This window comes from Papio anubis, chromosome 6 (assembly GCF_008728515.1).
Source record: "Papio anubis isolate 15944 chromosome 6, Panubis1.0, whole genome shotgun sequence".
Taxonomy (NCBI): domain Eukaryota; kingdom Metazoa; phylum Chordata; class Mammalia; order Primates; family Cercopithecidae; genus Papio; species Papio anubis.
This window is the reverse complement of record NC_044981.1, coordinates 25,511,715-25,536,306: the sequence shown is the minus strand read 5'-3', so window position 1 is coordinate 25,536,306 and position 24,592 is coordinate 25,511,715. Positions and strand designations below refer to the sequence as shown.

The 24,592-nt window shown below is 36.5% G+C and overlaps 1 protein-coding gene across 10 annotated transcripts in view; it reads right to left on the bottom strand.

Moving 5' to 3' along the window:
- CARMIL1 (capping protein regulator and myosin 1 linker 1) overlaps nucleotides 1-24,592 on the bottom strand; it is a 342,024-nt gene that overhangs the window by 70,005 nt on the left and 247,427 nt on the right. For all 10 annotated transcript variants that reach the window (XM_009204528.4, XM_009204523.4, XM_017957634.3 and 7 more), the window contains 3 exons: nucleotides 21,639-21,737; nucleotides 12,190-12,318; nucleotides 10,102-10,233 (listed from right to left, as the gene is read on the bottom strand). In XM_009204528.4, coding sequence (XP_009202792.2) covers nucleotides 10,102-10,233; nucleotides 12,190-12,318; nucleotides 21,639-21,737 — 360 coding nt within the window. The remainder of the gene's footprint in view (nucleotides 1-10,101; nucleotides 10,234-12,189; nucleotides 12,319-21,638; nucleotides 21,738-24,592) is intronic.

The window sequence follows — 24,592 nt, the reverse complement described above, 5'->3', positions numbered from 1 at the left end:
GTGATACGGTTGGAAAGTGTGGAAAGGGCATCAGCGTAGGTCAGATCTAAATTTGAAATCTAGCTGAGTGACATCGGACAAAGTTACTGATCTCTCCATTTTACTTTCCTTGCCCATAAAATGACAATAAAAACGTTCTCACCTTATAGGATTATTGAGGATAAATAATATTACATGTGTAATGTGTTCCATAGAGTGTCTAGCACACAATAAGAGCTCAGTATATCACAGATATTAAAAGCTCAATATATCACAGACATTATTATTAATCTGATTTCAAAGACTGTTCTTAATGATAAGAAACCCAGTTTTTGAAAGTGAGGCTTGGATCCTATTAACTGGTCCAGTGTGAGTAAGGACCAATGAAGCACTATTATCGAAAGACGAGTACAGTGGTTTATCTGCTCACATATTAAAATGCAAAGCACAATCCACCAGTAAAATTTCTCATTGCACTGCAGTATGAGCAGCAGAGTAGCACGCTGTTTACAAGGATCATGTGGAAAACCAGGGGAAGAGAGGAGGGAGGCAGCTGTTTGAGAAGTTTCCAAAAGCCCTTCCTATTTTGACAGTGGTCTGTCCCCATTATAACTCTGGTTGAATAATCACTGAAGTAGTACATTTTCCAAGAAAGCTCCTATACCAATCATCTGCAAGAGATGCAAGGAAGTCAGTTTAAGGCAAATTAGTTTCCTCTTTGACACTGAAATAAACACATTCTGTTCTAGATGGAGTAATAGTCTGGCACTCCTGATACGAACAACCTGAGGAATCAATACTCTGTTTTAATTCTGTCATGTTCTTCAACATATCAGTTACTTTCTGAAAGGTCTCCCTGCATGACAGTGCTAATTCAGTTTGAATGAACTCCACACCTAAAGGGAAGAAGCCTGGCTTCCAATGTAAACTCTGACATGAAATTTCTGTGGAATGTTAAGTAAGTAGTATTAAGTGAATAATCTGCAGATCTCTGCATTTCAATCTATAAAATTATATAAGGTCTCTTTCTGCTCCATGAACACATAACTTTGACCCTATAAAAAGGAATTTTAGCCTGTCTTAGGCATTTAATTAATCCAGCAAATATTCTGCAGTTAGTTCCTTACCACCACCTTTATCCCAACAGTACAATACACCACTTTAAAAGTAACTTCATCCAGGATTTCCTTTGATCCACACAACTACTCTGTAGGTGAAGGTAGACTTTAGATGAGGGAACTGGGGCTCACAGGATGTAAGTGACTTGCTCAAGGTTGCTCAGCTGGTCACTGGACTTGGTGAGATGGGGAATCAGGTCTTCTGTTTCCTACTCTTGTTTTCTGTTCTACCCATCCTCATTTAATGGCCCTGATCAGCAGCCAAAAGAATGTGCCTTTCATCTCTGCTTTATTACTTATAAATTTGTTCCCTTGTTCTCTTAAGTAAACAGTATCTAGGGCTGCCAGGGTGAACTTTGCAGTGGTAGGACTGGGAGGAAGATGAGAGAGGACTGTAGCCTCTCCTTCATGCCCCATGGACCTCTGCACACCAGACCCTGTTCAATATCCATCCTTCCCATGGCTTCAGAGTGTTACTTATATTCTAGTGAGTCTCAACCAAATGTTTATCTACAATCACCTATACAATACATATGACACATACACAATAAAGCCTAGGGAACTTTTCCACCTGCATATTCTGCCATGGAAAGTTCAACTGCAATGTGTTGTCCTCCCTTCCCCACTCAAACAATAACAACTACAACAGCAAAATCAGACTTTCTTGCTAAGTTCTTTACTGTGAAAAATGGTATCAAACTAGGTGAGAAATCTGCAAGTCTCACTAGACTCTACCTACCCCAACCCCTTCCACCACAACTATCTCCAAAACATGCCAAATTTATTCCTAGATATTTCCTCAAAAGTGGAAATATGTCAAAATTATTATTCTTTAGCACAGAATAAAAATCCCTGAAGTATCTGGTAGATGCTGAGCTTGCCAGCCTCATTTCATGACATATCTCTCCATTTCCTTTATAACTAGTCATAATCCAATCATGGTTGTAGCTCTCCATATGATCCAGGCTCTGTTTCCATGCTTTATACACACTGTTTTCTTGACCTAGATTCCTCCATTTCCCCCTCTGGGCCAGAATAAAACATCTGTACTCCTCTGTACTCAGTTCAATATTTTTCTTTGAGAATATTTTCTTTCTTCCCCTACTCTCTTCACACTCTAAGCTGTATTTGATGACATGCACTCTTTCCTGATGCCATACAGTGGGAACCTCAGTAATCAAAAATAAAATAAAATAAAATAAAATGCTCAAGAAGTTAGTGATTTTTACCCATTTTTGGGTCAAGACACTCCTTTGAGGATCTGATGAACACTTATCCAGAAAAATTTATATACAATTTTAATAGAATTCTGGAACTTCACGGAGAGCTAGAGTCATCAGACTCTAGATACAGAGTTAGAACCTGGTGACAATTGTGAAACCCACCTTACATCCCCAGGGCCTGGCACACTTCTTAAAACAATCACTAAGGAACATATTAAAAAGTATTACAGGCCCAAGGACTCACTAAGTATGAGTACTATATAGTCCATCTTTTCTGTACTAAACTTCAGTGCTACCTCTGTCATTTCTAACATCTGAATATATGTATCGGTCTATTTCTGGGATCTGTTTTTTGGTTCATCTACCTCTGCATATTGTCCTAATTATCCTAAGTCTTAACATGTAGTAGAACAAGACTACCAACCTTCTTGTTCTTTATATGTGTCTAGGCTATTTTCGAGCACTGCTTTTCCATATGTTTAGAATCAACTTTGTCAAGTTCTATTAAAAATCTATTGGAATGTCTATTAGAACTGTCAAATAACAGATAAAGTTGGAGAAAAACTGACATCTGTAATAGCAACTTTTCCTACCCACAAATACGACACATATTTTTATTTTAGAATTTCTTTAAAGTCTCTCAATAAACTTTCTCCATTGAGGTGTTAGAGATTTTTGTGTGATTTATTTCCTAGGTACTTTAGATTTTTCGGTTATCATTTTATTATTATTATTATTATTATTATTCTGAGATGGAGTCTCGCTCTGTCACTCAGGCTGGAGTGCAGTGGTGGCGTGATCTCGGCTCACTGCAACCTACACCTCCCGGGTTCAAGCGATTCTTCTGCCTCAGCCTCCTGAGTAGCTGGGATTACAAGCACCTGCCACCACGTCTGGCTAATTTTTTTGTATTTTTTTTTAGTAGAGATGGGGTTTTGCCATATTGGCTAGGCTGGTCTCGAACTCCTGACCTCAGGTGATCCACCTGCCTCAGCTTCCCAAAGTGCTGGGAGTACAAAAATGAGCCACCATACCAGGCTCTCTGTTACTATTTTAAATGGTGACTATTTTTAATGACATTTTCTAACTAGTTGTTGCTGACATATAGAAACACAATTATATTTATATTTATTTATTTATTTATTTATTTATTTGAGACAGGATCTCATTCTGCCACCCAGATTTGTATGTGTGCAGTGGTGCAATCATAGCTCACTCCCACCTTGCTGGGACTACAGGCACGGGCCACCATGTCCAGCTAATTTTTAAAATTTTTGTAAAGATGAGGTCTCACTGTGTTGCCCAGGCTGGCCTCAAACTCCTTGGCTCAAGTGATCTTCCAGCCTCAGCCTCCCAGAGTGCTGGGATTACAGGTGTGAGCCACCATGCCTGGCATCATTTTTTACATATTGTTCTACATCTAGAAACCTCACACAAATTCAATAACTTACCTGCAGATTCTTTTGGGTTTTCTATGTAGGACATCATAAAATCTGCAAATTCTGATAATTTTTCTACCTTTTTAATTCTTACATTTCTCATTTCTTTTGCTTATCATATTGCACTGGCTAAGACCTTCAGTATAAAGCTGAATAGAAGTGATGAAATAAACATCTTTGCCTTATTCCTGACTTTAAAGGAAGTATTTCCCCCATTAAAAAAAAAAAAATCTAGACCTAGCAAAAATTGGAAAAAATAGGACGAAAAACATCTATTACCCTAACTCTTAAAATTCACCAGTTGCTAATAATTTGCAATATTTGTTTCTCCCTCCCTCTGAAACACCTGAAAGCATGTAGGCATCATGACCCTCCCTACTAACTTTTTAAGTTATCCATTAATAGCTCATTAGTTTTCATCCTCTCCTCACTTCCAATATTGGTACTTAAAATTATGTATTTCACCCTAAGTACTGGTTTAGTTGCCTCCTACAGGTTCTCATATTACTATTTGCATTACTGTTCAATTCCTTATATCCTCTGATTTAAATTATGTCCTCCTCTTTGACCCATGAGTTAGAAGTAATTTTTAAATTTATAAACATGTGGGGTCTTTTTTTTAGCTATCTTTTGTTATTAATTTCTAACTTATTTGAATTGAGACGAGAAAATATGGTCTCTGAAATTGTGCAGATGACCTTAATGACTTCATGGGCATTTTTCATAAATATTCTACGGACACCTGAAAAAAATTTCACATTCTCCTTTTGTTGTGCACTGATTGAATAGTTGCATTAGATTGCAATTGAGATTTCTGTTGTTCAAATCTTCGTCATCGTTTTACTTGATCTATCAGTTATGGGCAGTTATTTTAAAAGATCTCTACCACAATGGCAAATTTGTCCATTTTTCTTTGCAATTTTGTCCACTTATTCATTTATTTATATACAAGCCATATGATTAGATGCTTACACACTTGAAATTGTTACATATTTCTGGAAAACTGGACCATTTGTCATTATTCACAGACCTGTTTGTCTCTGGTGATACCTCTTCTATGGCCATTTGGGTGGGATCAATTCTTCTGGCTTGGAACTCAACCTTGTATGATATTTAGGATTACTGTCACCTGCCCATGTCAGTCACTATGACACCAAAAATAACCCAATATTTCCTAATGCTCTTCTAGAAATGCAGCATAACTTCTAGTTTAGTGCCTCTGTTTTAGTGATTATACTAGGAATTTTAACATGCGTATTTTACTTCATGTGTAAAGCAACACAGTCCAATAGAACTTTGAGATGATAGGAATATCTGTGCTGTCCAATAAGGGAGGCAACAGCCACATGTGGCTACTGAGCTCTTGAAATGTACATAGTGCAACTGAGAAACTGAATTTTAAATTTTGTTTAATTGTAATTTTAATGGCTACATGTGGTTAATGCGTTAACACATTGGACAATGCAGTTCTAATGCTGAATTCTTAACACTTCTCCAGAATAAAACTAAGACCTTGGATTGCTTTAACTGACTTTCTACTAACTTATACACTCACTTTCAGTATTTGCTTTTTAAAATTTTACAGCACATTAGACATTAATGTCATTGTTTCATGTAATGTTACCATTTCCTCATATTTGGACCTTCCCGGCTCATTAGTCTTTCACAATTGTAAGCTCAGACTACATTTTTAGATAATTTTTCTTTGTCCTAAAGTATATCCTTTAGTGTTTGGTGTGTGTGTGTGTGTGTGTGTGTGTGTGTGTGTGTGTGTGTGTGTGTAGCCCAGTGACAGTAAATGATCTCAGTTTTTGAAGTGATGAAAATGCTTTCACCTTCATTTGTAAAAACCAGGTCCATTGAGTATATAATTCTAGATTGCTATGTTATGTACTCTCTAAAGTTTAAAGATACTATTTCATTGTCTTCTGGATTCCATTAACTATTGAGAAGTGAGCTGTCAGTCTTAATATTGGTCTTTTTTTAAGTAATAAAAAAAGAGCCTCTCCCTGCCTGCCCCCAACCACCAACTCTGGCCTCCTTTCAAGATCTTTATCTTCAGCACTCTTCACTTTTTATTACAACGATTCTAGATGTAAGTTTGCTTTTATCTATCCTGCTTTAGGTTTCACTGCGCTTCCTGCATCAGAAGATTCTGGTCTTTAATCCATCTCTGAAATTCTCAGCTGTCATCTCTTCAAATGTTGCCTTCCCCTAGTCTCTGTTTTCTTTTCTGGGGGGAAATCTAAATTAGGCTTATGTTAAATTTCTCATTCTATCCATATTTCCTAACTTTTTTTTATATAGCCTTCATTTTGTTAGTCTCCCTGTTTTATTACCTTCAGACAACTTGCAGTGAACAGGCCCTGTTTTTGAAATACGATAATCCAATTTTGTTTTGATGTATCTCTAATGACAGTTATGAGGGTCTATATTTCTTAACTGAAAAAATAACTAATGGTACTTAGGAAACCTGTTTAATATTTGTAAAATAAATTGGATTAATATCCTTAACATGGCAGCTATGCTCTTATATTCTTGCAGTGAGCCAATGACTTGTAATTCATTACCAGCAAATACAACTTCCATAGTAAAATGCCCTGAAATCTTCCTTTCTTTTGCTTTGGAAAATATAAAGTCTAGAAAGAAGAAAACTCAGAGAACTCTTCTGGCTAAACTGAGTTAATAGTTGACAAAATGTCACCTAAATCCCTCAGGCCTCATATCCTAAGTAAAGCTGAAATTTACCAGTCAAGTATTTTACCATTTAAGCCCTGAATGAAATTAAGAATTTCCTAGGCCAACACAAATACCCTAGACTTTAAGTCCAGAAGGGAGAAATGAATGTTTCCTTATGTTAAAACATTCGATTCCCCTTTGTTCATCTACTACTACTCCAGGAATGAACGTTAGGATCAAAACAGGGAAAATAGGGGACTGTTGTCATTCTGAAATACCTAAAACAGGCCAGTTTAGAGAAAACATCATCTCCTTCAAAGAAGGAATTTCTCCAGACTTACTGCTTTATTCTCCTCCAGGAAGTATACTAAGAAGGCTGGCTTATCTGGCCATTTATTTTGCTTTCTGAAATAATACTTTGGAAAGATGGCTTAAAGAGTTATTTGAACTTATTCTCATTCAATGTTCAAAATGTCTATGACTGGCCATGGTACAGGATGATCAAATATTAGAGCTGGAATAAATCCCCCTGATTATCATGAGGCCAAGATAATCTTGCAGAAGGAAACGTGGTCCAAAAAAGTTAGGCAACTTGTTTAGAGCACATAGCAGGAAACCCAGGACACAAATCTAGGCCTGCTGGCTTCCTTTTTTTAATCTACCACTTCCTATAATAAAAACTATTTTTACAAAATAACTTTTAAACAAGATAATCCATCGACTTTAGCTCTTGTGAGTTTAATATGTTAATTTTAGAGAATGTGGGAAATAGAAAAAGGAAACTTTTTAACTAGGAAAATTTGATAGTAGTAGTGAATTCAATAAGAGACACAATAGTTTAAAACTGAACACTGGTTATATTAAAAATACACTTTGCCTACATAATTTTAAGAAAATCAATGCATTAGAAGTTTATATAAATAGATAAATGGTATTTTTTAAAAAATAGTAAAAGGTTGTCCATTTGTCATGTAAACTGGAAGGAAATATAAGGAAGTCCATTAGAAGTATCAAAACTGAAATGTGCACCCAGTTAAAAGAACATTTTAAAATACATTTAATTAAGATGTTTTGGTTGAGGATTTTCTCTGCTTCATTCCAGACATCCCCAAAGGAGAAGAAACTTGAAACTCAGAAGGATGGAGAATAATAAAAACAAGTAAGTAGGGAACAGGAAAAGGTGGGGAAAAGGCCATTTGGAGGCCCGGGACCTTCGAAATAGTGAGAATGAGAGAAAAGCATGCTACGATATTTGCAAACAAGGAGGCGATGATGAATGGAGAACAATGGGGATGTTTAAAGAGGGGTCAGAGAAATCGGCCTGAAAAAAAAAGTAGGAAATGCCTATTTACAGAAAATATTTTGAACCCTAAATATATTTATATTATTTTAGGCTTTTAAAAATACATATAGTTATACTTCGGATATTCTCCTTCTGCTCCCTCCTAAGAAAGAGACTGGCAAGAATCCATTTCAACAATTCCATGCAATGAGAAGAAAATGAACACCAAAGATATAAGGGGTGGTTTGTCGTTTAGACCAGTTGAAATGACAATTTTGAAGCTGTTTGATAGGAAAGGTCCTGTTACAAATGTTTCATGCCCATTTAAATTCTAGCCAATTTTCAGTATGGAATAAGTTCTCACAAATGAAACAAATTAGGCAATAGATATGAATACATAATTTACAGAAGAAGAAATACAAAGGGGGGATGAAATTACTTGATGCATCACTGAGTTATTGAAGAAATCCAAAAAACACAATGAGGCCGGGAGCGGTGGCTCATGCCTATAATCCCAGCACTTTGGGAGGCAGAGGCAGGCAGATCACTTGAGCTGATGTCAGGAGTTTGAGACCAGTCTGGCTAATATGGTGAAACCCCGTCTCTACTAAAAATACAAAAATTAGCTGGGCATGGTGGCCGACACCTGTAGTCCCAGCTACTTGGGAGGCTGACACGGGAGAATAGCTTGAACCCAGGAGGCAGAGGTTACAGTGAGCTGAGATCATGCCACTGCACTCCAGCCTGGGTGACAGAGCTAGACACCATCTCAAAAAACAAACAAAAAGACACAATGAAAAAATTTTTTTCCCCATTACATTGAAAAATATTAAAAGGTTGATAAACTTAGCGTTGTTAAAGATGTGGCAAAATCAGCAATTGCCTGCACTAGTGAATAGCAGTGTGTGAATACATATGAAAGTATAATACTATTTGACATAACAATGGGTCAGTTATAGACATTTACCCTAACTAAATTAATCAGAAATTATAAAATAAATTATGCTGGTACATCTATGCAATGGAATACCACATAGCCATTAAAAATGATTATTCATCAACCTATAATTGTATTCATGACATTGTACCAAATAGAATAAGGTTACCAATCAGTATGTATAGTATGATCACTTATATAAAAAACTGTTTATATAGGCACAGAATGTCTAGAAATTCACTAAGATATTAACAGAGATACTACCTCTGGGATCTTAGGGAATTTTTTCACTTTCTTTTATTCCCTACATGTTAGTATTGGTTAAACATTTCACAAAGAGTAAGTCAGTTTTTACAGTTAAAAATAAACAACAAAGCCAATTTTGTTTTAAATATGTTATCCTTCATGGAGGATAAAACAAGTGCTATTAATTAATAAATGGTCTAGCAGAACTCTACCATCCACTCCTTTTTCTGCCCATTTGTCTCTGCTCAGGATGGATTAAAAACAACCATGATTAAATAAAATAAAAATGACACACAGAGTCTCTCTGTATCATATGCACAGGAAGACAGGGGATTAAACTCCTTAAAAAGAAAACCCCACATTTTCTCCTTCATTAACTTAATTTTCAAAGAGAGTAATTAACATGCTGCAAAGTTATTACTGATTTGTACTTCAAATCCCTATATGCTGTAGTTAATTGTGTTCTCAGAAGAAAACCGGCCAAATACTTACACAAATTCAGACACAGTTTTTACAAGCTGCCTTGATAGGCAGATTGGAAGTGATGAAAAGTTTCTGAACGTGAAATTTATCTAGTGTAGGTGTTTCTTGAAGTTACTTTAAGCAAAAGCTGGTCTTAGATTAGTCTATTCCCCTAAAATTTCAATAACTTCTTTTTTTTTTTTTTTTTACCTTTTTTTCACCTTTTTTTCAGTGAATCTATAGGCAGGTCTCTGCAACTTTGAGTACCTTGTAATTACATTTAAATACCTTTCCTAGTCTTTCAACCAGCTCCTTACAAGATTATCTATTCACCCAGTGGCAGACTCCCCACATAAGCACTATCTAGGTAATGTAAATGTACTTACCATCATTTTTCCCATTCTCTAAATCAGATGTTAATAACAGAAGGTATTTTTTCCTGAAGCACACTTCTCTTTCTACTCCCTTAATAGAAATCAATCATTCCTTTATCAGTGGCAACCCATAATTTATTAGGTACATTTAGAGGTTTGCCATCAAAAATGATTATGTAAGAAGTCTTTCCAAAACTTATAATGAAGCTGCAAAAGACACAGTATTCAATTTTTACTACAAGTACATCTTTGCAGCATGCACACATACAAATCTATAAAACACAGATAGCTATGGAATAAAATGCTATCACACATAGTTAAATCTTAACAATTTCATTTCCCAAATAACAAATCCCACAAACCTTTAGTTGTTCATCTACTACTCTTGTAACTTCTCCAGCCATTGATTCCAGGGTCTCCTGAATTGGACTGGATAACAAGCCACTGGCTCCCGCCCAAGATGCACCACCAACATGGTATAAATTTGGTAACAACTGTGAGAGAAATAAAAAAAAAAACCTCTTTATAACTGAGTAAATATTTCAATCAAAGCCATTGCAGAGTGAATGAGAAGGGTGAAGACATACTGTTAGGCATAATCTCTTCTCAGTCAAAGGCTCTTTGCACGGATTAATAAACTGATATCCAGACTATGGGCATTCATTTTTATTCAATGAATCATGGCAACCCTAAGAAACACTAGACTGGGTATTAGGAGACTTTCACATTGACCACTTCTGTCATTAAGCAGCTTTGAAACCACAGGAATAATACATTACCCCCTCATGTCTTTTTTTTTTTCTTTTAGAGATGGAGTTTTGCTTTTGTTTCCCAGGCTGGAGTGCAATGGCACGATCTCGGCTCACTGCAACCTCTGCCTCCCGCCTTCAAGCGATTCTCCTGTCTCAGCCTCCCGAGTAGCTGGGATTACAGGCACATACCGCTGCACCCAGCCCCGCTTCGTGTCTTAATTTCTTTATCTGAGGTATGAAAGCTGAGCTGCTTTTACTTACAACACTTCTGTCACCAAAAGTGTAGGTGTTTGCCACACCAGACAAGTCTCCAGTTCTCTGCAAACACTAAATAGGTGTCCTACAAATCTATTCAATTCAATTCTGACACTGTCTACCCAGAGTTTGCCTCGGATCCCAAAAGTGAAGGACTCAGTCTCACCAGACTATCCCCAATTCAGATGGCAGTCACAGGTCCCAGGTTGTTACTGGTACTTCTAACAAGCCTTAAATTCAAGGGGCTCCCATAAATCCTTTCTCAGGTTCCGTAATTTGCTAAAATGACTTACAGAACTCAGCCAAGCATTTTACTTATGATTACTGGTTTATTATGAAAGATACAGCTCAGGAGTAGCCAAACAGAAGATGTATAGGGTGAAGTACGGAGCTGGGGGAGCTTCGGGGGCACTCTCCAGTTATACAGCCCTCCCAGCATGTTGATGAGTACATCAACCCAAAAGTTCTCTGAAGACTACTGTTTAGACATTTTATGGAGGACCCATTACATAGACATGACTGATTAAATCATTGGCCATTGGTGTCCATTCAATCTCCAGCCCCTCTCCATTTCCATGGATTCCAGGGGGTGGAGCTGACAGATTCAGTTCACTAATAACATGGCTGGTTCCTCTGGCAACCTTCCCTATCCTGCAACTTTCTAGGGGCACAGGAAGAGTCACCTCATTAGGATAAACTCTGGTGTGATGAGAGGGGCTTTTCATTAATAATAAAGATGCTATTATCATCTCTGTCACTCAGGAAATTACAGGGATTTTAGAAGTTCTGTGCCAGGAACCAGGGACAAAGACCAAATATTATAACAAAAGATGCTCCTATCATCCCTATCACTCAGGAAATTACAAGGGTTTTAGAAGCTTCATATCAGGAACTGGGAACAAAGACCAAATATACATTTCTTATTGTATCACAAGAGTATCTGATTGATCTACAGATTCCTCATACTCATGACATTCAGTGATTGTGTGATTCTAACGGCAGAACCAAAACCAGATCTCAGTTTTTCTGACTCACAGTTAAGTCCTTGCTCTACTAAGTCACACACTGGGAACCAAAGTCTAATGTGAAAGAAACTTCCTTTTAGAGGCAACAGAGGGGAGTTTCATGTTATCAGCTTAGAAGCAGAATCATTTTAAATGAGCTGTTACTCATTTAAACTACAGCTCCCTTTCAGTTGTTGAGGGCCCAATCACACCCTCTGGAAATCACACTGGCCCTCTGCTTTTTATTCTATATCTTGATTATTGGTAATCAGCACAGGTACAGAAAGGAGGTCAAGGCTAATTCAGTTCACTTTGCCACTTGTTAGTAAACTTGGAATTGGGTAGAGAGAGAAAGAAAGTTGAAACTGGTTTCTAAAACTAAATTTTATTAAACGCTTTTATTACACCAGACTCTCACACAGCCTGAAGTGAAACTCACCGTTTTAGAGTTCTTAGCATCACGCATGAGCCGCTCTGCTGATTTTAAATCTTCCTGGATAGCATCTCCCCCACAGTTTCGTAAGGAGTTGAGATGATCTTGTACTTTCACACATATTCTGTCAATCATCTGCTCCAAACCAGAAAAAGGCAAGCATCCAAGTCAGCCCCGCCGATATTCAGATAGAAGGAAACACAGAATGAAGGAGTATGAAAACAACTTCAGCAAACCACAGAATGCATGAGGATGAAAACCTCAAACCCTTCTAACTGGAATCGTTGAGAATGCTGCTTATAAGCAATTATTAATTAACTTTATTCATGCAAGTAACCTTTGGCAACTTTGACGCCAGAAAAACATTGAAGGCATTTCAGTTCCCTTTCCTGCCTTAGGGAATGCAGCACCTAGAACAAAAGTGAACACTTCTTGATGATTCAGAAGCTCACTTGGTGACATTCTGCTAGATACTAACTCCTTCATTAACTTTCAGTGAGCACCCTCTATGTGTTAGACATAGAGTTAGGTACTGAGGAAACAGAGAAATAAAATGTGCAACACTGAGACTGTTGCGATGACTACAAAATGATGCCCGACAGTCAGTTGGTCTCAATACTATAGAAACCAGAGTAACTCTTAAAAATTGGTATTTTAAAAATTGATTCAATTACATCAAGTATTTTTCTTTGTAAACTAAGAGCTACCAAAAAACAAAAACAAATTGAGGTTTTATTAAACTGACATAGGTAATAATAAAGTCAATATCGTCTAATTTACAGTAAGATGCCTCCCCTGCCAGGTTAATTGCACCTAAATCATTCTCAACTGTTTTACGGATATAAATACAAAACCCAATGGGAGATGGTGGATCCCTATGGTAGACAAAAAATATTACAAAAGGTAAGATTATGCTCTTCTATACTTATACAAAAAAGCATGAAGGAAGCCAAGAAGTCTGAAGAAAAAGATAACCACAGTGTGGTTTTAAAAGTGTCTCCAATATTTTCGTCAGAGCTGCCGGTTGTCTATTTATTTCATGTTCTTAAAAAAATTATTCATGCTTCAAAGACCTTACATGTCAAGAGTCCCCTTCCATCTGATAATTCATTTGGCAGAGGAGACAAACAATATTCTTTTTTTAGTTAAATTCGCACTTCTCTATTTTGAATTATTTGATATCATAACTATAGGAAACTAAAGTTTGCCCTTCTTCCTCCATAAATTTCAAAATGATAAGAGACTTTTACACACTATTCTGAAGACTTCAAGTCTGATTACAAAGCCCATGTTTACTTGCTGCAGCACTGCCATCTCTCTTGCCTTTTTCTTTGTAAAGTCAGGTTCATAATATCTACCGCACCTTCTTTACTAGCGTGTTATGAAGACAATTCAGTAAAATAACACCATTCAAAGCACCTATTACTGATAAAGGGCCAGTAATGCCAAAGTTCATGTATAATAAAAACAGCTCCTATTGCTGTAAAATATATTGAGGTTACATAAGTTAGTATCTTGAGATCCCCATAGGAAAAAGAAGTTATATGAATATTGCTTCTCACATCAAATTCTCTGCCTAAAATCCCTAAAATTTAAGATAAGAAAGTTATGATTCCTGCCTATGATTGTAGGCAGAAATCATATCTTTCTGCATTTACACAATGCCCTGAATAGAGCTAACTATAAGTTTTTAAAAATCTTAATTGATAGAAATCATAACTCTTCTAACTATTGTATTGATCTGTGCTTCCTGAAGCAAAAAGAGTCATCAATAATTCATATTTTACAAAGAATGAATGCCCAATTTCAAGAGACAAATAAGCCACACACTAAGAAAGAAATTGATATACATTTGGGGCCGCAATAGGCTAATTTGAGAGGCATGTGGATGAGGCACTATAAAGCTGATATCTTTAATCACCAAGAGAGACCAAAGAGATGCTTGAAATGTATGCATTCACCAAAGAGACAGGGTTTACAGGAACTTAACAAAAACGGTCTTTAAGTAGAACATTTTAAAATGTCATCCAAAAGAAAAATCAAAATTAAGTTCTTCAATTCAAAGGAGACATAAAAATCTCACGTCTCCAAGATTCTTCTGAGCATAGCTCAACAGACCACATGTAGATCCTTTACCATGAAAGAGCTCAAAGCTCAGAAAAGGTAAACTATTTAAGATGACATACAATGATTACACAGAGTACAAATTGAAAATTTTGAAAAAAGTAAATCAAGGGTTTTATCAGTTCATAATTCATCTCTCAAGTACATAAATATGAAAAATAAATGAGATGCAATCTGAAAGGCTATAATCTCTTGGGTTACTCCGTTAGAAGACCTCATAGAAGACGGTTGTGTTAGGGCTGTTTAGTTTAACCTCTCTACTTCACCCTAACCCTATAGTGTTCAGTTTCTCTAAGCTACACAGAAAAGTTGTTGACTGCCATAGTTTACGAAGTTCAATTCCTCCCAAGAAAATGTACCCTGTCATTCCCAGACATGGTTTTGAGTCTCAATCTGTCTTCTTACATCCATCCTGCAGTTCCCATATCTTCCCCTTGTGAACACCCTGCACAATCATATGATCTCTTCCAGTGACAGTCTTGCACATATTTAAATACACCCATCTTTTCTTCCTTAGCGTTCTTTTCTTCAGGTTTAACATTCCCAACTTCTTTTCCTATGCCTACACTGACACAGTTCTGCAGTCCTTGACCTCCTTTCCTGTAAGTCACTTCTGTATTCTGTCTTCCACCTAGAACCTCATGAAGTATGCCCTCCTCAGTGAAATGGATTGTAACATAAGAGTGGACTGGTAAGCACAGAGCTGAGCTTCCTTACTGTAGAAAGTATACCTTCATTAATACAGTACAAGTCAAATTGGTTTCTTTGGCAACTATGTCACACCATTAACTCATATCATACTTGCTGGTGACTACCTAGACTTTTTCAAATATACTGGGCTATTGAACCCACGTGTAAGAATTACAACTATTAGCGATAAATGTCATCTGTTGTTGCTCACAAGTTGATACAACTGATCTTACTTCCAGCAAACAGCTTATTCATAGAAAATTTTATCACTCTCCACATCTGTTTCTTTATTCCATTCAATAGAAATAAACTGAACACCTGGCATAGAGGAGATACAGTGTTGAAAAACGTTACCCCTTGCCATCAGCAACTTAAAAACCTAGAAGTGGGAAGAAATATTGACAATTAATAGTAACGTAAGACACAAAGTGCTACATAATATAATATCCACAAGGACATGAACATTTTATTTTCTTCACTGCTGAATTCCTATTTCTTAAGATAGTGCCTGCCATATCATAGACCTTTACAACTGTTTATTCAATGATAAATGAATGATATAAGCTTTTAAAAAATTTTAGCCACAGGAGGAATCACACCTAGGTGAGGTTAAAAATAACTTTTATTTATTTATTTATTTTTAGCTGAGTCCTGAAAGATTTGTACAGATTGAGAAAACAGAAGGGATTGTTAAGCAAAAGAATGAACCCAAGCAGTGGTACATCCAGACACTATGACTCCTATCTCCTGGTTAGGAACAGAGGCACCTTATAGTGGGAGATCAGATTGGAATGATGGGTTAAGGTAGGATATTATAGCACTCCAGTGCAGGCTAAGAGGTTGAACATGGTGTCCAAGGCACAGATTGCCACTTCCCCAGCTCTCCCCCACAATTGTGAGCTCTAGAAATCCCTTACCATAAAAACATTCATGGTGGCTCAGCTTCCCTGATACAAAGGGCATGGGGCTGTGGAAAGCAGGAAGAGACACGGAAGATGAAAAAACTAGTTCTTGCAGTTCTTGTTAAAAAAAAAAAAAAAAGACGTAGAAGGTAGTTAGTAAAAAGACCTTAGCAAGAGGGCTGGTAGTATAAATAAAAACAAAAGAAGTATCTTTTGCAGCCACTGGACAGTATATAATGGGTAATGGATGGGGAAAGCAAATGAAGAGTTCAAGATGATTCCAAAGGTTCAACTCTCAGTGACTGATGATTTTCCTGAGTGAAATGGCAAAATCAAGAGTTCAAAAGGATGAGTTTGGTCTTAATGACTGGTATCTCAGAATGCCAAAGGAGTGGAGATGCTGAAAAAAATAAGTGGCAAGATAGGGCTCTCTGGAAAGAAACAGGGACTGAATGGTTAGATCCAGGAGTCATCTACAGATGAGAGAGTTAAAACAGAAGTAAACAGCCAAAGGAAAAGAACACTAAATACAAAGCTTTGAAAAAAAATCCTGCATTGGGGATATGAAAAGAGAAAGAGTTGTGTAGAAAGCAGAAGGTAAGACACAAGACTGGCAGAACATTCAGAATGGCACATTGTCCAATGAACTAAGAATTGAGTTTTAAGAAAGATGAGATGGTCCATAATAATGATAGTAACTGTAATAATAAAAATAACAGCCCAAAAAAACCATTAATGTTTACTGGTAAGAAGCCAAATACTTTTCAAGCATTATCTCAGTTACTCTTTACAGCACCTTCATAGATGGGTACTATCATCATCCCCAATAAACAGATGAAAAAACTGAGGCTTAAAGAGGTTAGTAAGTGACTAACTTAAGTTCGTACAGATAGGGAATAGCAGAGCCTGGATTTACATCTGGGGTCATCTGACTTGACAGCCCAGATTCTTAACCATAATATTCTGCCTCCTTTTATCAAGAGACGAAGAAGGAGAAAAGGCCCCGGCACTTTGTGACAAAGAAACCAATGAAAGAGCCATTTCAGTAGATAAAGAGGGACAGAGGCCATTTTTCAAAAGGTTGCAAAGTGAGTGTTTAACAAAGTTAGGACTGCAAATGTAAAGATGTGCACATGAAAGAGGAAAGGGAATATACCAAGCAAATAGCTGTAAGCAGTAAAGCCCCCTCCCCCGCCTCCTCTTTCTTTCTCTCCTTCTTTCCCTCTTTCTTTCTCTTTCTCTCTTTCTTTCTTGGTGAGAAGGCTAAATAGAAGAGCGTGGCGAGTGGCAGGCAATTCTGGGCCTGTTTTTATAACTACGGTTTTATTGTAACACTCATTCATTTACATATTGTCTGTGGTGGCTTTCACCGTACCACAGCAGAGTTGAGTAGCTGCAACAGAGATCCTATGGGCTCTAAAACTAGTAAAATATTTACTATATGGCTTTTTACAGAAAAAGTTTGCTGAGTCCTAATTAAGAGGCTTTCTCATCTGGAAAAGAAGGTATCAAAAATGAAGGTAGAATGTTGAGTCTTACAAAAATATTTCCTAATCAAAGTCACTAGACAAAAACAAATACAAGTAGTTATGAGACTTCAATATTTCATTAAAACATTCTTTAATGCCTTTGATGTCACCTGAGAATGATGACTGAGAATGATGGCTATTAAGTTGGCAGGGGCATTAGTCACAGAGGGTCTATCCTTTCTATATTCAGGTTTTTGGAATCTTCAAGGTAAATCTCTCCTGAAGTGACTAAAATGATTAAAGTCTAAAAACTGCTAATCATAATGTCCTAAGAAATTCCCAAAGTGTAAAGGTGGCAATATACCTACTACATAATGACTTAGATAATTCAGAATAATGCCATCTATGCAGAATTAAACATCCACCAACTGCTCTTGTGTACAATTTTCTCTCAATTGATGAAACGTACTTTTAAGAATAAGCATTAAAGGGTGCTGCTGTAATTTCTTTTGGATGGGCAAAATCTGCTCTGAATTAGGGGGAAAAAGTTGGAAAGATATTATATTAAGAAAAGAAAGGCTGAGGCAGGAGAATCGCTTGAACCTGGAGGCGTAGGTTGCAGTGAGCCAGGATCGCGCCATTGCACTCCAGCCTGAGCGACAAGAGCGAAACTCCGTCTCAAAAAAAAGGGAAAAAAAAAGAAAGAAAAGAAAAGAAGTCTTGGGCCGGGCACGGTAGCTCACACCTGTGATCCCAGCACTTTGGGAGGCCATGGTGGGTGGATCACTTGAGGTGAGGAGTTCGAGACCAGCCTGGGCAACATGGTTAAACCCTGTCTCTACTAAAAATACAAAAATTAGCCGGGCATGGTGGTAGGTGCCTGCAATCCCAGCTACTCAGGAAGCTGAGGGAGAAGAATTGCTTGAACCTGGGAGGCAGGGGTTGGCAGTGAGCCGAGACTGCGCCACTGCACTCCAGCCTGGGTGACAGAATGAGAAGTCTTCATTATTGTAGCTCAAAAAGGAACACAAGACAAAGTTTCAATGTAACTATCACTGCTTTTCATATTAAACACAAAAACCTGTTAATAATAGTAAACCATAAAATACTAGGCTAGTATTAGTTCTTTGCAGGAAAATAAATTAGATTTTTAAGGGACTGGTAAGGTCAAAATAATAGCTTTCTTTATCAAAAGTCCTGCTACTTCACCAGTACAACTTTTCTTCTCAACACATATTGGTTTACTTTTTCTTGCTTAAACAATGCATATTTACTGTAAAACATTCAAACCATACTGAGAAGTATAAGAGAATAAAATACACCTTTCATATCACCTAAAATAACCATCATTAATATTGTGACGAACACCCTTTCACATGTCTCTATGCCTATCTATATAGTCATCCATATTTTACCTAATTGGAATATTATACATGACATTTTTATTATGGACATCTTTCTTTCATTCTCTGTTAAGAAGAAGCAACAAAAAATTAAATAACATTTTTAACAAGGTAAGAAAATAATGTGAGTCATTCAACATGGTCTAAAATGACAAAAATTTCCCTACTAGTCAATTCTTTTCAATTTGCAGAGAAAAATTCTTTTTTTTTTCTAAAGCCTCTAAATTTCTAATTTCTCTAATTTCTTCTAAGCTTCTAATTTCTCTAAAGCCTCTGCTCCTTTAATTCCTCTGGTGGCTTCCATTTTAAATTTAAATAGGATACTTATTTTTATGTTTTTGATTTATGAATTATAGAAAATAGCAGTTAATTCCATGAAATAAAAACTAAACATTTAGCATACTTACAATACCATTCAACTTTCTCCCTCTTAAACTTCTAATTTTAGTATCTTTCATTACCTTTACATTATTGTGATTTTCAACATTTACAATCTGTTATGTAGCAATAATTAAGATTGCCATTCGCATGGATTAGAGACTTAAATGTTAGACCTAATACCATAAAAACCCTAGAAGAAAACCTAGGCAATACCATTCAGGACATAGGCATGGGCAAGGACTTCATGTCTAAAACACCAAAAGCAATGGCAACAAAAGCCAAAATTGACAAATGGGATCTAATTCAACTAAAGAGCTTCTGCACAGCAAAAGAAAATACCATCAGAGTGAACAGGCAACCTACAGAATGGGAGAAAATTTTTGCAATCTACTCAGCAGACAAAGGGCTAATATCCAGAACCTACAAATAACTCAAACAAATTTACAAGAAAAAAACAAACAACCCCATCAAAAAGTGGGCAAAGGACATGAATAGACATTTCTCAAAAGAGGACATTCATACAGCCAACAGACACATGAAAAAATGCTCATCATCACTGGCCATCAGAGAAATGCTTGTCTAATATTAAAATTTTAAACCCTCTAAAATGTAGTTATAAAGTTGTGATTATGGCTGCCCCAGAGAAAGACATGCCAATCCCATGTCCCTTAACCCCGTAGCTCAAAGTAGATTTTCCCAAAGCAGCGATTTTTAAAAACTTTCTTTCAGCTTGTAAAACTTCTACGATTTCATATCTGCTATCATATCCTATTTATACCTCATATTGCATACTTTCCTGTTTGAGAATTTATTCAAGTAACTTTTTTTCATATATGGAATACAAAGGGAATAGATTTTCTGAGTTCATGTCTGAAAACCGCTAGGTATACGATTCTTGGTCCAGAATAAATCCATTTCCAAACTAAGAAGACATTACTTCGTTTACATATACTAATTGGGATTGATGCTAAGAAATGATTCTAGTTCCCTTGTAAGATAGCCCATTTACTCTTTCTGGAACTTTTTTTTTTTTTTTTTTTGAGTCAGAGTCTCACACGCACTTGGCCCACTGCAACCTCTACCTCCCAGGTTCAAGTGATTCTCCTGCTTCAGCCTCCCAAGTAGCTGGGAGTACAAGTCTGTGCCACTACGCCTGACTACTTTTTCTTTTGTACGTTCAATAGAGACAGGGTTTCACCATGTTGGCCAGGCTGGTCTGAAACTCCTGACCTCAAGTGATCCACCTGTCTCGACCTCCCAAGTGTTGAGATTACAGGCGTGAGTCACGGCATCTGGCCCGAACTCTTTAAGATTTTTTTTTCTTTATTCTAAGTGTTCTGAGATTCCACCAAGATATATTTAGGTGTGGATCCCTTTGCCTACTCATTCTGATCAATTCTAGTGGGCTATATCAATTCCAAGACTCATATGAAATGGTTTTCTATTATTTTCTGTTCTCTAATATCTCTCATTTTTATAATAATTTTGAAGCTCCATTAGAAGGCTGTTGATTATTCTAAGTCAATTAGCCACTTCACTTACTTTGCTTTCCTATTTTTAATCTTTGTCTTTTTTTTATTATAAGCTATAAAGATTTGCTCTACTTTTTCTTCCAGAGGACCAGCTTAGTTTGGTCCTATCAGTTTATTTAATTCTGTACCAGAGTATCATAATTTTAATTGTTAAGCACTGTTCTTATTCTCTGACTACTCCTGTTCATAGCAGCCTATCCTTATTTTATGGACATATCATTCTCTGTAGTCCCAATGAACTTACAATGACAATTTTTTTTTAAAGCTCTCTGCTGTACTCTGCATTATCTGAGCTCAATTCCTTTGTTCATCTTGCTCTTTGACACATAAATTGCTTTCCTCAAATAGCTTGTGATTTTTGGTTTTGGTTAATTTTTTGAAAAGAAATAGTTCACATTTTTTAAAATTATTATAATTCCATTTCCTCAGTAAAGCTGGGTAGAGCGAAGAGGAATGCAGTATAAGAGAAAAACACCTCAGTTTCTCTTCAGCATGTGTTAATTAACATTCATCAAACTTTTCTTCAAAAGAATCTCGGAATTTTTTTTTTCTTTTTTTAATGAACCTGACATTGTCAACATAAAATCTGAGAATCTGTATTCTACCCATGGAAGTGTGAAGGAATAATGAGAAAGGAACAGAATGTCTCCAAAGTAGCAAATTTGATCACTTTCAGATTTTGTTATCTATTATAAACAAAAGTTCCTAATATTTGTATAGAAACCTATCTTACTGGCAATTGTTGACTGATAATTAAAAGTGCATATTTAGCATTAGAATTAGCCTACCTTTTCCTCCTTCAGTATCTTCCCTAAAACTCTACTTAGATTTGTTGTCATTTTCAAAAACTAGTTCTTATTGACCCGTTGGAAATGATTCAAACGCTAGAAGTCTTTTGCTCTCAGAGGGTCAGTTAAGAACAGAAGGAGAAGTCACAAGCACTGGCTCGCTTACCTGCTGGGTGGTGCTGGTGACAATACCCTGCTGCAGGCGGTAAGCCTGCTCTTGAAGGTATTTTCTAGTCTCGTGATTTCGTAGCAGGTAGTTTTCTATCTGGAAATAAAGCACAGGTATCCCTCAAGAATACATTTCAACCCAGCAGAGAATAAAGTACAAGTGAAACAGTCAGTTGCTGAACTTAAAAACCAAAGCGCTAATACACAGATCCTGCCAGTGCCTTGACCCCACAAAACACATGGGATGGAGAAACTGGCTTTCATTGTGAGTACTGGTGGTTTTAGTTAGAGATTCAACTTGCAGGTAATTGGAGTAATTTTTGTGTAACTCAGTAGCTGAAAAAGATAAGCAGGTTTTTAATTGCCTGCAGGGTCAGAGACCCCACTTCGTGACTTTTCATCACTTTCCGCACACAACCTCAATCCTTCTCTCACATGAATTTTTAACTACCCAACAGTTCAGAAGTTAAATAAATATCCCCAAGGAATAAGGGTAGTGCTCTCTGAATCTCTTATAGCCTTATTCCAGCTGTAGAATGTATCAGCACTTAGAAAATTCTTTATTTTAACGTAAAAAGAGACAGAGAGAATCGCTAATACATTTGAAGGATACAGGCTGGTACAACTCAAAGACATATACTAATTTCATTAACCCATCAAATTTTCATATTTTCTCAAAAACAGGACTGAATTATTAAAATTATAGCAAATAAAAAATGGATTTCTGTATTTTTATACATAGATTATCTACTACGAAAAATTCAAAGGTACAAATAACTAGATTAAAATAAGCATTCAAGAAGAACAATATGTAATAAATATTTAACAAAAATGCAAGGTTAACTATTAAGAATGATAGGTACTATAAAGACGTTTTTAAAGGAATAATCTGAGGTTGGTAAATTTTGTCATCTATTTTTAAAAATTTGTTCTTTTTGTTTGTTTTTAATAACATCACTTAACCATTTGGCTTTTAATTTGTCACAGCAGTTCCCTGGTTAAGAACTTCTAATAACTGCGAAGCTCTAAGTATTTTTACATTTTAATTTTTATTTTCCATATGCTAAAATGACTACTACTTAATATCAATTAGAAACTATTAAAATACAGACTATAATTATGATCATCCCTTGAAAATATAAAGCAGAACAAAATGTACCTTTCCATTATACATAAACGAAGAAATTATAAAAACGAAAAGATACCTGAAATGAAACATCATTAAAGTGACACATTAATGCCTTGATAGTATATTACATTACTTTCTCTTGCTGCTTCCCAAGAAGTCATCTCTTTCCAAGGTGACATGACTATCAGTGTAAAATATTTTGCTGAAAAGATTCTTGCCTGAAATATATGACAGGCACACACCACCATCCAGCTTCCGGTCCTTTTGCTTTATCAATTCTTATACATTTGGCCTCACTGCAGCACTGGCTGTGGCCGGCTCTGAGAGAAGTTTGCTTTTTCAGCAGGCTCATCTCACACATAGGCAGTGCATCCAAGGCTGGCTCATGCCTTCCAGCCATTTCCCCAGATGCACCAGTGGTGCTTTATAGACTTAAACCAGGAAGGAATTTTTTTTTAACAGTAATACTCTAAAGCTTGCTTCTAAAAACCAGTTCAAAAGGAAGAAACAGTAACAATTTTCAAGTGACTTTAATATCAGGCCTGTATACACCACTACCAAAATTATTTGCATCTTAGATTAATAGGGTAAACTTTGCTTGCATGTACCATTTCAGACTAAGGACAGAAAACCCACCTCCTGAAGGATCAAAGGGGTCATTATCATGTTTACTGGGCTCCCCTGGACAGCTGAGAGCAAGCTGGGAGATAACCTAGAGCTAGTTAGACATCTCTGGTCCCACTGCTGAAAACAGAGCAAGAAGCAAAAATGAAACAAAAAAAAAATCTGTATTTTAGTAAAGGAATCGTGTGTGTGTGTGTGTGTGTGTGTGTGTGTTTTTTAAGATTGAGTACTGAATCAGTATTTTTTTCTTCAGCCGAGTAAAACTAAATAGTCATATTTTTTTCCAGAAGACAAAAATCTACCTGTTAAAATAAAAACAAATATATAAGAACACAGCAAGTTTTACAAGAAAAACCAATAGGCTGGGCGTGGTGGCTCACGCTTGAATCCCAACACTTTGGGAGGCTGAGGCAGGAGGATCACTTGAGCCCAGGAGTTGGAGACCAGCATGGGCAACATAGCAAGATCTCACCTCTACAAAAAATTAAAAAAGTAAGGCATTATGGCTTACTCCTGTAGTTCTAGCTACTCAGGAGGCTGAAGTGGCAGGATCACTTGAGCTCAGGAATTTGAGGCTACAGTGAGCTATGACTGCGCCACTGTACTCTGGCCTGGGCAAGAGAGTGAGACCTTGTCTCAGAAAAAAAAAGAACAGAAGAGGAGAGGAGAGGAAAAGGAAATGAGAGGTGAAGGAGGGGAGAAGAACAGGAGAACGAGAGGGAAGGAGAGGGGAGGGGAGAGAAGAGAAATCAATAAATACAAGCTTTAAAGTCACCTATTTTTTATTAACAAAGCACAAATGTTACAGTTAACATAATCTGCATACTTTGTCCTGAATGTCCATTTTCTGTACCTATTTTCAATTTTCTGGCCTGTCAATTATGTGTTAATATAGTAGGATTCATATCTACCATGTTTGTAACTGTTTTCTATTTATTACGTTTGTTCTTTGTTTCTTTAAGCATTTTGTATGGTTATATTTCTCTTCTCTCCTAGTTTATCAATTATAGTCCTTTTAAAAAAGTTTTTAGTGTTTGTCTTAGTGTTTGCAGTATGCATTTATAAATAATCCAAGTCTACTTTCAAATAATGCTATATTGATTCATGAGTAGTGTAGGTACCTTAGAACATAAGATTGTCAGTTCCTTTTCCATCCTTTATACCACATTCACCCAGTACACTGTGGTTATTACTACTCT